This window comes from Melospiza georgiana, chromosome 8 (genome assembly GCF_028018845.1).
Source record: "Melospiza georgiana isolate bMelGeo1 chromosome 8, bMelGeo1.pri, whole genome shotgun sequence".
Taxonomy (NCBI): Eukaryota; Metazoa; Chordata; class Aves; order Passeriformes; family Passerellidae; genus Melospiza; species Melospiza georgiana.
The window spans coordinates 27,590,466-27,605,487 of NC_080437.1; the positions used below are offsets into that span (position 1 = coordinate 27,590,466).

At 51.7% G+C, this 15,022-nt stretch overlaps 1 protein-coding gene across 1 annotated transcript; it reads left to right on the plus strand.

The window, feature by feature from the left end:
- Window positions 1–2,346: 2,346 nt before the first annotated feature.
- On the plus strand, window positions 2,347–12,522 carry DUSP5 (dual specificity phosphatase 5). Its single transcript, XM_058029116.1, has 4 exons — window positions 2,347–2,864; window positions 6,946–7,088; window positions 8,489–8,708; window positions 10,902–12,522. Exons 1-4 carry the CDS (start codon window positions 2,471–2,473, stop codon window positions 11,300–11,302), a joined length of 1,158 nt encoding a protein of 385 aa, XP_057885099.1. The 5' UTR covers window positions 2,347–2,470; the 3' UTR covers window positions 11,303–12,522.
- The last annotated feature ends 2,500 nt before the right edge of the window (window positions 12,523–15,022 follow it).

Consider the following 15,022-nt stretch of genomic DNA (forward strand, 5'->3'; position numbering starts at 1 on the left):
AGCATCCATGTCCATCCCATAGTCCGGACAGCTCAGCCCTGGTTGCTCATCTGTTTCCAAGTACAGCTGAGACATTTTGCTGGTGGGCAGAGAAGTCAGGGACACTGCATCCAGCACCCTGCAGCAGAGGAAGCATTAGTATTGCTGTTGTTAGCCTTGTTATTTTCTCCTAATAAAAAGGTGGTCGTGACTCACTCCATTAAGAAACAAAAGCAGAGCTGTAAGCTGCTGAAAGGGAGTTGTTTGGATGCTCAGCGTTGGGTGTATAAAAGGAGGAAGGTCAGCTGCAGGTCAGGTCTGGTGATATACACCCTGCCAGCAGCACGGCCCAAGCTTCAGGTACTCCCTGGAGAACCGATTTTCTGGGCTGGGGTAATTGCCCCGGCTTCAGAGGTATCACTTCAGGCAGGAGTGTGCAAGGTGAAAAAGCTCTTTTTCTCACCCTTCCACATTTCAGTTGGGTTTCCTGAGAGGAAATGATACTGTGACTGTGCTGGCCCCCTCCTTCCTCTCAGTTGGGAGGAGCACACCAGCATCTGCTCACAGCACCTCTTCCCTCCCTATGCCCCACTGGGACCAGTTTGCCAGCTGGGCTGTTCCTGGGCTCTGAGTCCCAAGGGAAGCAAGCTGCTTGTCAGGCAGGAAACAGTGGCCCCTGAAGCTGGGGGCTGAGAAGCAGCAAAGGCAGGTTGTGTTCAGGTGGTGTGGAGGTTTCCTGTGTGAGCAGGACTGGGTCACAGCACCCCTGCCTATGCCAGATCTCCCATCTAGTCCATGTGAAGGCTTTTGGCACAGCTGTGGTGATCCAGTTCTGACAGGAACCGTGCTGGCACGTGGGTCTCACCCAGCCATGTGGCTCTGCCAATGCCCAGCTGCCTCCCAGGGTGGGTGCAGGGCAAGGGAAGGAGCCAGGCTGCCAGGATGGCAGTGGCCAGGTGAAGACAACACCCACGCTGAGATGTGCTGTGAACATCTGCCCCTACCCACAAGCTACTTCTATTTTTGTTCCATCTCATACCCTGGCTGACTCAGAGGAGGGGAGTGAGGGGGGGGGGGTCAGGTTAGAAGAAGCCAGATGGGAGGACTGCAGGGGAATTGAAAGAGGAAGAGGAGTTGCTTCAAAACCAGTAGTTGCTATTCTTTCAATCAGCTTTTCTTTGCACACTCTTTAGTGCTTCTCTGTTTCAGCTGCAGGCAATTTGAGGCAGGGATGGCACTTCCTGCCTGCTCTTGAGGTGAGCATTCTTTCAGGGCACCATCAGAATAAATGACACCCTGCTCTTAGATAGCTCCACTGTCATCTGCCTGGGCTTTAATGAGCTTGACTGGAGTTCACCCTTTTGCTTAACTTCTTCTAGGAATTTCCACTCATCGTTCTGGTGCCTTTACAAAACTATCTACAATGAAAGGGCAAGTGCCAAATTTCCTAATTCCTGTGTATCTTAGTGTCATGACTTCTGGACACAGGCACAGTCAGTGGTCTGTAGTGTAAGTCTTGCACGTCACTGAGACACAATCTTGCAGCCACATTGAAAGGGACCCTCCACTCAAACAGCCATACCAGCAATTTTCACATTTATTGAAGGTGGCCCTCTCATCCTTGTCCCCATTGCTTCAGAGCTTTCACTAATTTTGCAGAAATGGCACATCATGCTTTGTCCCAGTCTACTGCTCTTCGTTTGTTCCTTAGGCTGTAAACCTTGGGCTAAGTACCAGCATCCTCGGGGTTGTTCCCCAGGCAACAACCTGGGGATCGGTGTTCTCGCTGATCACTCAGTTGCCAAAGCTGCCTTAACGCAAACCATGGCCTAAACAGGGAACCCAACTCTTTCCGAGGGGATCCAGGAGCGGGTAGCTCCCACCCCGCGAGCAGCAGAGCTCTCGCAGGCAGGAATGCCTGGGCTCAGGCTTTTCTGGGGGTGAGAACACACAGTGAAGGGGGAATAAAGGGAAATGAAACTCCATTCGCAACCTGGTGCGAGAAGCCTGCCCCAGCGCTGCCCTTCCTTCCTTCCTCCCTTCTTTCCTTCCTTCCCCTCCATCCCCCCGCACGCTTCCCGATTCTCCTGACGCGCTGGGGAGGGGGCGGGGGTGATGTCGGGATGAGCCCCATCCGATGAGTGGAGAATTTTTGCAGCGTTTTTCAGCTTCCTCTGCTCCGATGCTGACCTACCGCCGCTAGGGAGGGAGGGGATCCCCGCCAGGGGGCGGGCGCGGGGCGGGGGATCTCCATCTTTGGGAGGCGGGCGCGTCACTCCCCTTATATGGGCAGTGTCGTCACGGCCCGGCCTCCCATTCATATAAATGCCCGGCGGCGCCGGCCGGGATTCCCTGCCCGGGCTCGGTGCGGCCCCGCGGTGCCTCCGTCCCTCCCGTCCCATCGCCGCCGGCTCCGCGCTAGCACCGGGCACCCTCCCGCCGCTCTCTCCGCTCCCGCCCCGGCTGCGGCGGGGCGCGACCCTCGGCCGGCATGAAAGTCACGTCCCTCGACTGCCGCCAGCTGCGGAAGCTGCTGCGGAAGGAGCCCTCCCGCTGCCTGGTGCTGGACTGCCGGCCCTACCTGTCCTACTCGGCCTCCTGCCTCCGCGGCTCGCTCAACGTCAACCTCAACTCGGTGGTGATGCGGCGGGCCCGCGGCGGGGCCGTGCCGCTGCACTTCGTGGTGCCCGACGCGGCGGCCCGGGCGCGGCTGCTGCCGAGCACCGAGGGGGCGGCGGGGCCCGCCCGCCTGGCGGCCGTGGTGGTGCTGGACCAGGACACGGGCCACTGGCAGAAGCTGAAGAAGGACAGCACGGCCCAGATCGTCCTCAACGCCCTGCTGTCCAGCCTGCCGGAGGCCGGGGCCAGGGTCTGCTTCCTGAAAGGTGAGAGGGGTGGCGGGGACCCGAGGGACGGGGGCTGGGGGAGAGCGGCGCGATCCACCCTCAAAACTCCCCTGGCTGGCGGCGGCCGCCCCGAGGTGCTCCCGTTCCCCCTCCTTCGCCCTGCAATGAACCTGATTATTGGTGGAGGGCAGGGAGGTAACGCGGGGATTTTGTTTCTTTTCCACCTACTGGAAATAAATCCCGGATAGACTCTGCGGGCTGAGCCGAAATGCCTTTCCGCTCACCCCCGCCACGCGTTTAAGAGGCCGAGGGGGAAAGCAGAGAATATCAGTAAGGAACAACAAAAGTTGCAGATTATCAAAGGGGGAGAGACATCGGCGCTGTGAGGGGAACAAAATCAGCCCTGAGGATATGAGAGACGAGGCCACCGCTACTCGCTCTCCGCCCGGTGACACACGGACACCCGCGCTGGGGGCCCGAAACTCGGGGACCGATGTCCGCCCCTCCACCGAGGGCGGAGAGGTTTCTCTCCGTCGGGCACATCGGGACTCTGGCAGGGGAAACCTAGAGGCGAAACTCCGGTGCTCGCCGGGGGACAGAAATACCTCCTCCCCTCACGTGTATTACAGCCCTTCGATTGCAGTTCTTTGTTTTCCTTCCGTGTAACCCGGGCTAATAAAACGATAAATAGCATAGCGAGCATAGCAGCCCGCCCTTTCCCTGTCCTTCCCCCCGCTTCTGGCAGCGCCTTTGTCCTTGTGCCCTCTCGGTTTCCCAGCGCGGCCCCCACCTGCCCCGGGAGCGGGGCCGCTCCCGCCCGAAGCTCCGCAGCCCCGGGGCTCCCGCAGCGGCCCCGCGCCGGGGAAGGAGCTCCCAGAGACCCCCTTGCCATACCGTGAGGCCATGAAAGGGAGGGGAACACCAGGCGATGTTTCTTGAGTGAAGCCTGCCCCCGTGTTCTAATGGGCCAGGGTTAATTCACTTTTGATCAGCCTTTTATCGCTAGTTTTTGGCCTGAGGTACCCAGTTTTAGCCTTCTGTAATGATCTCCTGCTGGGGCAGAGGCATCTTCAGCCTGGGTATTGCCTGGTACCGAGATAGGGGGATGCTCCTCGGCTGTTTGCCACCACCCTGGTTCTGTCCTGCCACTATCAGCCTTTGCTGGGTCTGACAGTCACCCCAAAAGCACAAATTCTGCTGCTGGAGGGTAGAGATACTGGCGCTGTGTCATTCAATTCCTTAGGGACTACAATAAGCTAGAGATGAAGAAATATCTTCAGGGTCACAGTGGGAAGTCTGTGGTAAACTAGGGGCCAAATTAAGCTCTGCTGACTCTCAAACTGCTTGTTTGGCCACACGATCATCCTTTCCTCTTCATGTACCAGCCCCACACTTTGAAGTGGTGACTGTGGGCAGTTTATCCGGAGTGAGGGGTTAGTGTAGGCTCTGCTTTGTACATCTTGTGAGTTGTGAAGTGTCTTATCTTGAAAGCCTGTTGATTTGAGGGTAAAGACATTTCCTCTCAGTGTATGAGAAAGTTTCCTGCTGCAGTTTCCTTTTGCTTTTCTGGAAGTGCTTGGGGCTGCAGGTTCAGGCCCATGACTCAGTGGGCAGCACTGGTGATTCACTGGGGCCACCGACCCCCAGGAAGCTGCTGGCCTGGGGGAAGATCCTTGGCACAGGGGGGATATAAATCACCCTGGAACACTGTGTTCTGATCAGGAGAAAGGGTCCTTTGGAGGCCTCTGCTACCAACTTTGCAAATAATAGGCTGTAAAACCACCAGGGAAAATCCTCCTTGAGGTTTCCCCTTATATTCCTGCTCTCCCTAGGCATGGAGAGCTGGGAGGAGGTGTTGGCTACTTAAGCGCTAAGGAGGTCTCATGGCAATAAAATATGAGGAGGTCATCCGGATGCTGAGGGTCTGGTCCCAGAGAGAGCAACTGGAACTGAGTCATTGCACGCCAGGCCCTGTTTCCTCGTTGCTTTCTGGCTTGCAGGGTCACATCTTTCATCTGTGTAGGTGCAGTTTCACTGTGGGTGAGCTCAGCCCCAGCACAGTGAGAGTGGCTGTGTGTCACGGGGAAAAAAAAGATAAAATAACGGATCCTCCCTTGGTGCTGATAACGATTCTATTACTTATCGATTAAAAGGGAAGTGCAGCTCAGCTCTCCCTGATGAGCAACCGGAGTATTTGCAGAAATGACCTCAGGGAAGGTAGGTTGAGTGGGGAGGGGGAAGAGAGGAGATTGCTGGAGGATGGGATGAGCAGATGACTCACTGTAAGAATGGCCTGCAAATATCCTGATCCCCAAGGCTTGTAATTAACCATTCACCAGCTGCATGTTAGCTGCCCCAAGAGACAGAGGAACACACATGCAAGTTGGGCTTGGGCAGATTTCTGTGTTCATTCAAGTGCAAAAACAGCGACCTAGGGTGTAAACGGGGATCATGGCTATTTATATAAACTGGACATACTTTTCCTATGTGATGGCTGTGACTGGGGGCTTGGGGGAAAGATAAGGTCAGCTATGCACAACAAGAGGATTTAAAAGTTCACCCCATGAAGGGCAGTTGGAGATCAGAGAATTCTGTAGAGCTTCTTGTGTTTGTTTTTTCACACTGTGAGTTGCTAAGGATATCATTTTTTCAACCCAGTTATTGAGGATATCATTTTATCAAACACCTCCCACCACCACCCTGGTCTCCACGGTCACTTGACTGCTTGGACCACTGCCTCGTGCTGTGAGCTCTGGGATGAGCTGGCAGAATGTGGCTGGGGGTAGGAGGGAAGGTGCAGGTGCTGAGTGCCCCTTTGCTGTAAAGTCACTCTCCTGCCCTCTGCCATGGAAAACAGACTTTCATCACATTCAGGGAGCTTTAGATCGTGCTGGCCACTTGCAACACGAGGACCCCACGGCAGGAATGAGTGGGCGACAGCAGCACGTCATGAATTTGAGCACACAACTGCGCAAACATTGCAAAGAGATGAGACACCGGCACTGTGACAGGGGCTGAGCCGGCCGAGGTGGCGGTGCCGGGCAGCCCCGGCTCTGGGGCTGCTCTGATCCTCTGCACTTCCCTCGTTTCAAAACCCTCCCTCGCAGCCGGGCACCCGCACGCAGCTTATCAGGGTGAAACAGTCGCAGGTGAATGAATCACAACGGGAGGCTTTGCCTTCCAACCGTGTTTGCTTGAGGGCCGCACTGCAGGGTTATTGAATGTGGCTGCTCAGGAGCCATTCATCTCTGCTCTGAGAAAGCACAGGTGGCAGACATGTGGCACACTGCTGACGTTTCAGGGCTGCTTCTGCCACCTGACTTATTCAGGTACTTTTTGGAGATGTTCTTTCATGCAGAATATTGCCAGCCTGGAAACAATTTAGCTGCCGACAAACTTTGAGTAACAATGTAATAATAGGATTAATTCCTTCTCATTAGCAGCGCACTCAATGAAATGAACGCAGTACTTAACCGTGCAGAATAGCTCATGTGGGGCTATTCAGTTGTCAAACGCTGTCACAGGATTTCATTAAGTTTTATAGCTGTTATTTAACAGATTGGTTTCAGTGGGACCATCTTCATTACTTCACTGTCTTCATGCATTGTGGTGATTAATGAGAACACATGCAAGCATCCCCCTCTTGTGTTTATGTCCATTTAAAAATGCAAATAAAATATCCTGTGTGTTGCTGTAGTGAATATCTTAATGACAGGTTTAGAAGAGATGATTCTGAGTACAGAAATCTCTGCCTCAAATGCTGGAATTAGTGCTCATGGATAAAACCTGGGGGAAGGGAGTTTAGTCCCCACTGCACTGGAGTTAATGGTTGCTAGACTCAACAGAATTACATTTGCTAACAGCTTTAGTCTGGATTCACTGGGTTTTGGCAAGTTAATAATTGTCAGTGGTATCAGAGGTTTTTCCTTGGGTGCCCAAAATCTTTTAAGCAAACCCATTTTCGCAGAGGAGCACTATCCTTCCTTGACACTCCCTTGTACTCATTGCTAGGCACTGCTGTCCCACTGCATTGCTGGAGCTTTTTTTGTCCTTCACTTGAATTAAACCAGTCCTTGGGAGGGCAAATATTCATATTTTCTTCTTTTTGTTGTTTCCCTAGGGGGATATGAAACCTTTAACTCTCAATATCCTGAGTGCTGCGTGAATGGAAAACTCATTTCCCCAGAGAGGACGGAAGCAGAGAGGAACCTTGCCAGCCACTGTGAGAAGCAGGGTGCCAACCACAAACCTGCTTATGACCAGGTGTGTGTCATGGCTGTGGTAGGTGACCTTCCCCTTGGGACTTCTCCCTGCTGCCACCAGGCTCTCCTGGAGGCTGGCAGGCTGTCAGTGGGCCTGGTGCTGCCGTGGGCTGTGAATAAGTTGTCACAGTCCAGGCTGAGCTGAATAAATTTCCCTTGTGTGCTGCTGGTCAGCATCACCTCCACCTGGCTTCAAAATTAGGCAGAAGGAGGCAAAACACTCATCTAGCCCCGAAAACTACTTATGAACTCTCTTATCACACACCCAGACAGAGTGAGCTGTCAGCAGCTCGCACCTCCAGAGGAGACTGAGAATGGGCAAGGGAGAGGCTGCCAGGAGTGTCGCTTTTCTAGCATACAAAGGAGCATGTTCTGCCCATGACTCCTCTGACATCTCAGGAGGAATTTGAGGCTGGCAAGGAGCCAGAGCCTCTGAGAAGTGAGACCCACCCCTGGGCTGGGGAAGTGGGGTTTCCAGAGGGGAAGTCCTGGTGTGCCCCCAGCCCGGGGGCGATGCGAGCTCCGAGCCGTCACCCTGCGGTCAGGGCGCTTCCGCCGGGGCGCGCGGTTCCTGCTGCTCGGGGGAGTCCCCTGTGACGCCTCTCTGCTCCCCGGGTGCCTCCCACACCAGGTGCCCTCCCGCCACCGGGGCTGCCTGCCAGCTGTCCCCGATGCATGGGAACCACCATGTGGGCGGGCCAGGGGCAGTGGAAAGGCAGTTTCTTGCAGCTGGGGGGTGGCAGCAGCTCCTGTGCATCATGGAAAGTTACCTGCCAGCTCAGAAAGCTGTGTCACATGGTGGCTGTTCTTTGCCATCTCGTCATCCAGCCTTTGCTTGTGCTGAGGAAGGAGGAACTGAGATGACGTCTCAGAGCGGGTGCTGTGCTTCAGAGAGGTGTCGGGTGAAGGGGGATGAGGAGCCCCTGCCCAGTTTTTTTGCTTTTTTTCTCGTTTCACCTTTGGAGATGTGACCAGAGGGGCAAAGCCCTGGCTGAGCCAAAGCAGCCTCTTCCTCTGTCCTGGTCTTCCTCCCTGCTGGATGTGGCTCCCTGCCTTGCCCCATTTTGGTAAAGCCTCAGTGGGAATGGGCACCACCTATGAAAGCACTTTGGGTGCTCTGCAAGGGGAAGCACTTTAAAGAAAGCCACAAATATCCTACACATGAGTAGGTTGGGTCTGACTTTGTACCTTGCAGATGTGGACAAGTAAATGAAAACATTTTTCCTGCATGGGCTTGGCCATGGGCCTGATTCATTGGCCCTTGCTGTGGGAGCTATGTCCAGCAGGGAGCAAGATGAGGAGAGAAGGAGGGAGTAGGCACTAACATGGTCTCCCTTGGTCACTCTTGGGTCTCAGGACTTTGGAAAAAAGAACTACATGTTTCTACTCCTTCTCTTCCAGGGTGGTCCAGTTGAAATCCTGCCTTTTCTGTACCTTGGTAGTGCCTATCATGCTTCCAAGTGCGAGTTTCTCGCCAACCTGCACATCACAGCCCTGCTAAACGTCTCCAGGAAAAGCTCAGAGTCCTTCAAAGACCAGTATTGCTACAAGTGGATCCCGGTGGAGGACAGTCACACAGCAGACATCAGCTCTCACTTCCAGGAAGCCATAGACTTCATTGGTAGGTACAAATGAACAAATTTTCAGATCTTCATGTGTTTTAAACTCATTTAAAATGTAAAATCAATTAAAAATACGTTTAATTATTATTAAAATAAAATACACATTGAAGTCTACTAAATTTTGTGAAGGAAAAAGCCCTAGTTCCTTGGATTTGCATGCCAGAGTCAGTTATAACCAGGTGAAGCAGAGTCAGCTCATTGCCTTACTGTGCTAAGATATCCCAAAGGTGTGGGGTCTTTAGAAATCCATTGTCCCCCCTTATCACAGAGCTCTTTACATTCCTCCTTTTGATCATGCTGGTATCTCACCCTTTAATCGAATACCCCAAGGCAAAAAAGAATGAGGGGGCCTTTAGAAAAGTTTGTGCTATTCCATTTCAAATCTTCCTGTGTTTGGCTGAGTGGGTGAGTGAAGGTGAGCTGTGCCAGGGAGCGCAGGAGAGAGGATTCTCCCTGAGAAGCACAACACGGTTTTGTGGGGTGGAGAAGCCTTAGCCTGGGTGGAGATCATGTTGAAATTGGTACTGTTGCTCTCCAGGAACATTCAAGAGAGAAAGAGAATAAAACACTGTTACAGACTCATTGCTCAGCTGAATTTGAGTCCTTCAACGGTGCAGGCAGAATTACAAAAACCTGACCTGAGGGTGCTCTCTAAGTCCTTCCTCTTCCTGGACATCTCACACCTTTCAGGGAAATAATAATTTATTGCACCTTTCTGTGCTATCCTCAACCCCTTCTGATAGATGTCACTTAGAAATTTCCCAGATTTTGAGGACAACTTTAATTTTCACTTTCTTTTAAAATTGGGCATGTGGTGTAGATGCTGGGGATGACTCAAATCCATGTCTTCCTTATTTTGTGCAGTAGCTAAATATAACTGGTCATGGTGGTAGTCCCCTGGCAGACAATTGAAGGCAGGCAAATGATAACTTCCTCAGCTCTGTGTGTTTCCTTGAGCACTACACTCACAGTTATCCATAAATTGGAGATTGAACATGTTGCTCAAGGCAATAGAGCAAAGGCAAGTCTATTTTTTGAAAGGTGTTTTTGTGTGGAAAGGGCTTATTTTAAGCACATTCTCTCTTATAACAATCATTGTGTTGTGTGAGTAACCACAGTGGCTCCTGTTGTGTCAAATGGGTGCTTTGCATAAGCCTTTTATATCCTGACTTAAGTCCAAGCATCCTTTAACCAGGCTATAATTAGCAGCTGCCTACCAGTGCTGTGTGCTTTGTGGTGAGGCCCCAGGGACTGAGCTCAGCCTCTCCACCCAAGGGTACCTCCTGGTACTGCTGCTTGCTGCCAACTCGCCAGGCAGGGAATTAGGATTTTGAAAAAAAATCCTGTTTTTCTGGCAAAGATTATGACAGCCCCTGCAGTTTTTGAGTGACCAGGTAGTGGGAGGGCTGGCCAGGCTTGGATTTACACAACATTTTGAGCTTCAGGCAGAGAAATGCAGCTACAGCATTGCCTGCATCACAATGTTCTTGAATGTCAGTTGTTCCAAAAGAGAAGTAGGCACAAGGAAGGAGACAGGGATGGACTTTCCTAAAAAATGCAAAAAGAACCAAATCAAGATCCACAGATTCTGAAACCATGCTCAGCTCTGTCACAAGCTGGGTTTTGTCCTCCTTGTCTTTTAATCTCCATGTCACCCTAGTACTCAAGAGAAAAGCAGGCCTCTCTTTGCTGCAGCCAGGCTGTGTCCCCCCAGCCCTGGCTGTGTGACAGTGCCCTCTCCATGCCCACAGCAGCTGATGTGTGCCATGGCTTTTCCAGCCCTGGCAGTGTGGCAGTGCCCTCTCTATGCCCACAGCAGCTGATGTGTGCCAAGGCTTTTCCAGCCTTGGCTGTGTGACTGCCCTCCCCATGCCCGCTGACGTGTGCCATGGCTTTTCCAGCCCTGGCAGTGTGGCAGTGCCCTCTCTATGCCCACAGCAGCTGACATGTGCCATGGCTTTTCCAGCCTTGGCTGTGTGACTGCCCTCCCCGTGACGTGTGCCATGGCTTTTCCAGCCCTGGCAGTGTGGCAGTGCCCTCCCCGTGCCCGCTGACGTGTGCCCAGGCTTTTCCAGCCCTGGCAGTGTGGCAGTGCCCTCCCCATGCCCACTGACGTGTGCCCAGGCTTTTCCAGCCCTGGCAGTGTGGCAGTGCCCTCCCCGTGCCCGCTGACGTGTGCCATCTCTCCGCAGAGCAGGTGCGGCGGGCGGGCGGCCGGATCCTGGTGCACTGCGAGGCCGGGATCTCGCGCTCCCCCACCATCTGCATGGCCTATCTCATGAAGACGAGGAAGCTGCGCCTGGAAGAAGCCTTTGATTACATCAAGCAGCGCCGGAGCCTGATCTCACCAAACTTCGGTTTCATGGGCCAGCTGCTGCAATATGAGTCAGAGATCTTGTCTTCCACCCCCAGCCCCCCTGTCACCTCGTGCAAGAGAGAAGCCGCATCGTTCTTTGCAGAGGAACTGACCTTAGGCAAGAACTTTGAGGGCTCGTGCTTTGCCTTTCCTACCTCAGTGTTGAGTTCTGTGCCCATCCACTCTCCTGTCCACCAGCTGAAGCTCAGCCCGATGACGGCGTCTTCGTCCTGCTGAACACCGCGGGGGCCTGGAGCTGGTGTGGTCCTGATGCAAACTGTGATCCCCAACAAGAACATTTCATGAATGTGCAATAGAGAAACTTCATCCGCTTACTCTGAGATGGAGTGGTTGTCATGGGTCATACTTCCCATATGCTGTGACTGTAAGATGCAAGAGGTTTAAGCATGGCAGGTTTTCTGAACTTTTATTGTCCTTTTTTTAAAAAAATACAAAGTGCTTTTTTAGGGTTTTAACCACATAAAGTGCACCCACTACTGTATTTCCAGATTCCTGGGGAACAATGAGAAATCCATTTAGTATGTTCTCAGTTCCCATCTCCTTCCAATCTTGTTTCTGAAAAGACCCTTACTTAAAGTTTCAAGCAATAAACAGCAGCAGCAGGGAAGCAAGCAAAATGAAAAGCACTACCTTTGCAACCACAGAGGTGGAGGGAGTGAATATTTGTTCGAATCTTTCTCTGGCTTTCCTCCTCCCCTCTCCTGTGTTGTGTTTCAGGTAGCCAAGGGCTGGAGTGGGGAGGGGGAGCACCTTTTCCAGGACACTGCTGCACAACCAGGTGAACATCCCCTCCTGTGCTCCAGCCTCCGAAGTGTCAGGAATTGTCCGCAGTGTAACTGGATACCAACCCCGGCCAGTGGGTCCATTCAGGTGTGGCATTTCCTGTACTTCTGCATTTGCCTTTGTACTGGATGTGCTTTTAAGTAAAGCAGGGACTTAAGGACTATCAGCTACCCTGCTGAGCTATTATCCTCCCACCTGTCTTTTAAGAACAGCCCTAGAATACTTGAATGTCTCAACAATCCTCATCACATCCACATCCCAGTTGTAAAACACTGTAACTGCTGGACTTCACACCAAAAAAACCTGACAAGCTTTCAGCTCCAAAACAACTTTTTCTCCATCCCTTCCCAAATGTTCCCACTGTGTATCGTGTATGGTCAAGTGGTCTTTTTCAGTGTTATGTGACTTGCTTAGAGTGTGTGGTCACCTCTAGTCAGCCTTTGTCCAGAAAAACATTATTTCTGTCTTGCTCACATTGGCTTCTGTGTCCACAGGGAGTTCAGAATGAGTGTCTCTGTCTGTTGAACTTTTTAGTATTTTTTAATATGTAATATGTATGGGAAATGGCAATAATTTCCAGGAGATCTCGTGAATGTGAAAAAAACCCACAAACCTTGCAATGGTTTTTATGGTATGTAAAAAATAATAAAGGAAAAAAAAATGCCAGGAAAATAAAGCTGTTTGTTGTACTTGGATTGATCTGTGAGAGTGCTTTGGGAGAGCTTGGTGGCAGGAGAGGTCACCTGAGAAAAACACCATGGTGTAAGAAAGTAGGAGAGATGGGAAAGTCTCACTGTGCTGTGTGCTGCAAAGCCACCAAGGTGCATCACTAGAGAGGGGAGAAGGTGAGGGGGAGGATTGTTTCAAACAGAATGACATGAGTCACGGTGGCGTCACTTCCCAGCAGCCGGGCAGGCACTTCTGGTTTGATTCATGCGTGTTTTATTTAAGATTTACCATCTTGCTGAAGATGAAAATCTGAACTAGGCACAGCCCCCACTTCCTTCCAACCCACAACAAAGGATCCTACTTGCCCTGGTCCTCAGAGCAAAGCTTGTGTGTGACGTGCAGCACCTCTGGGTGCCAGGAGCCAGGGCATGTGGGTAATACTCCTCTTTTCACTTTTGTAAATGAAAAAAAATTAAGTTAAAAGAACCAGCATGTCTAATGCATTTCATACCCCTTTCCTTCTTGAATTTACTAGGCTTTTTCTGGCTCATCACTGCAGCACATTTATGATCTGCAATTCCAAATTATCAAGTTGAAAAATCTATGGCAATATCTGGGTTACAGAGCATATGTGCACATATACATCTGTTTGTAAGTTCTTACCTCCAGGGCAGTAAATCTGACAGGTGAGAAGGTCTTACTGGAGATGTGCCTTGGATTTGTCACCCAGTGTCAGAGGGATGTGTCAGCAGCCCTGCCTGGGCTCTGGGAAACCTGAACATGGGAACCAGCAGCCAGGGAGGTAAGGCAGATGATCTAGTAAGAGCAGATCAATTAATTCTCTGAAAGATCTAATTGGTCCCCTTGGGAAACTCTGGAAAAGGCTTTCTGCCTCTCAGCCCACGCAAGCACCCAAGCAAAAAGGCTGTTGAGCTTAGTGAGAGTCCAGAGTGCTGAGACCTACAACCAGCCAACATTTCTCATTAAAACTGCACTGAACCCTTCTGGGTGGACAACCAGCTTTGTTTCTGAAGGATTGGAAAGCTGAAACCCTCAGCAGAGTCAGTGATGGAATATTTGCAGGGCTCAAGGCAGTGGCTGAAGGGGTTAACAGAGACACTGCTGACCTTGATGTTTGACCAAGGCAGCTGGAAAAGATCACAGGCCAGGGGGAGGAGCCAGGTGTTGGCAGAGAGGGAAGGGAGCTCTTATCCTGGGCTGCAAGCACGGTGTGTTGGTGGATAGTGTTAGCAGGGGGAGATGCTGGGCTGGGATTCAGCAAGGATAGAAGGCCACAGCCCTGTGGGAGCCTGAAGAGGAGCTGTTGTCATGCCTGGACACAGGAGACTGATGTTTATGCTCCTGCTCAGGGCAGGAGTCCCCTCTTCTTGGCTGGAGAGGTTTAATTCACCTCTCCTTCTTGCAAAAGGAAGTCCCAGCCTGCAAGTCAGAGTGGGATGCAAGTGCTGCCTCCCAGAGGGTTGTGCTCCCATGCTCAAGCTCTGTACTTCAGTGCTAGTGTGAGAGCTCTGCTCTGAGCACTGATATCTGAAGGTGAGTGTATCAAACTGGGTAGCACCTACCTGGGGAAAGGCAATGTGTCTGAAGTCACATATGCAGGGCAGGGCCCCTGGTTCTCTGCTTCCAGACAGCAACACCCAATAGGTGCCTTCATCCTTGGGGAAAGGAACAGTTCCACACATGTTTTTGGTTTGTGCACTAAGGAAATTCACCAGATTTGGTAGGATGGAAGATTTAGGAGGCTTTTATAGCCCACATGAGCTTGGGTTTGAGTGGCTCATTGCTGAGGATGGAAGCTCAGAGCAGACAGGTGTCTGGGGAATGTCAGAGCTGAAGGCTGGAAGGCTGAATTGGCTGGTTCAATGTGTCTGTGTCCATCTGCCTGCAAGACTTCACAGAGGAATAGGGGCCTCAAAACCAAAATTCTGATGGAAAGTAGAGACCCTTTTAGCTATAACAGCAAAGGGAAGGCTGCCATCAGAATGCTTTCAGACTTTAGAAGAGGCAAATGAGGAAAGGATGGCAGTGCTATACTCTGAGACAAAGCTTTAGTTAGAGTTTATCCATTATGATACCCAGAATCCACAGAAGATGAGAGGAAATGTCAGAGAAAAGGAGATTTTGCAAGTTCTGTGGAAGTTGTCTATGGAAGTGCTAGTTCAGCACTGTGCTGGGATGTGATATCTCCATTCACACTCCTGATGGTGCACCCTTGTGTCCTGGACAGCTGGGTGCCTCCCAGGACCTGTTTCAGATCCTGGGGTCTGAACAGGAATTGTGCCATGGAGCTTTTGGTCCCTTGCTTTGAGGCTTGCAAGGAGCAGTTGTGTTGCAAGCATGAGAGCGGTTGCTCAGCCTCTGGCTCTGCTCTGCACATGCTGCCTTCCCTTTCTGTCTTCAACACAGGCAAGCATTCAAGAAACTGCCACAAAAAATACATATCTTTACATCACTGCAAATCAG

Coding starts and splice junctions, on each gene's coding strand:
- DUSP5 (XM_058029116.1), top strand. CDS start 2,471: ATGAAAGTCACGTCCCTCGACTGCCGCCAGCTGCGGAAGCTGCTGCGG. Junction 2,865..6,945: donor CAGGGTCTGCTTCCTGAAAG/GTGAGAGGGGTG, acceptor TTGTTTCCCTAG/GGGGATATGAAACCTTTAAC. Junction 8,709..10,901: donor GGAAGCCATAGACTTCATTG/GTAGGTACAAAT, acceptor ATCTCTCCGCAG/AGCAGGTGCGGCGGGCGGGC.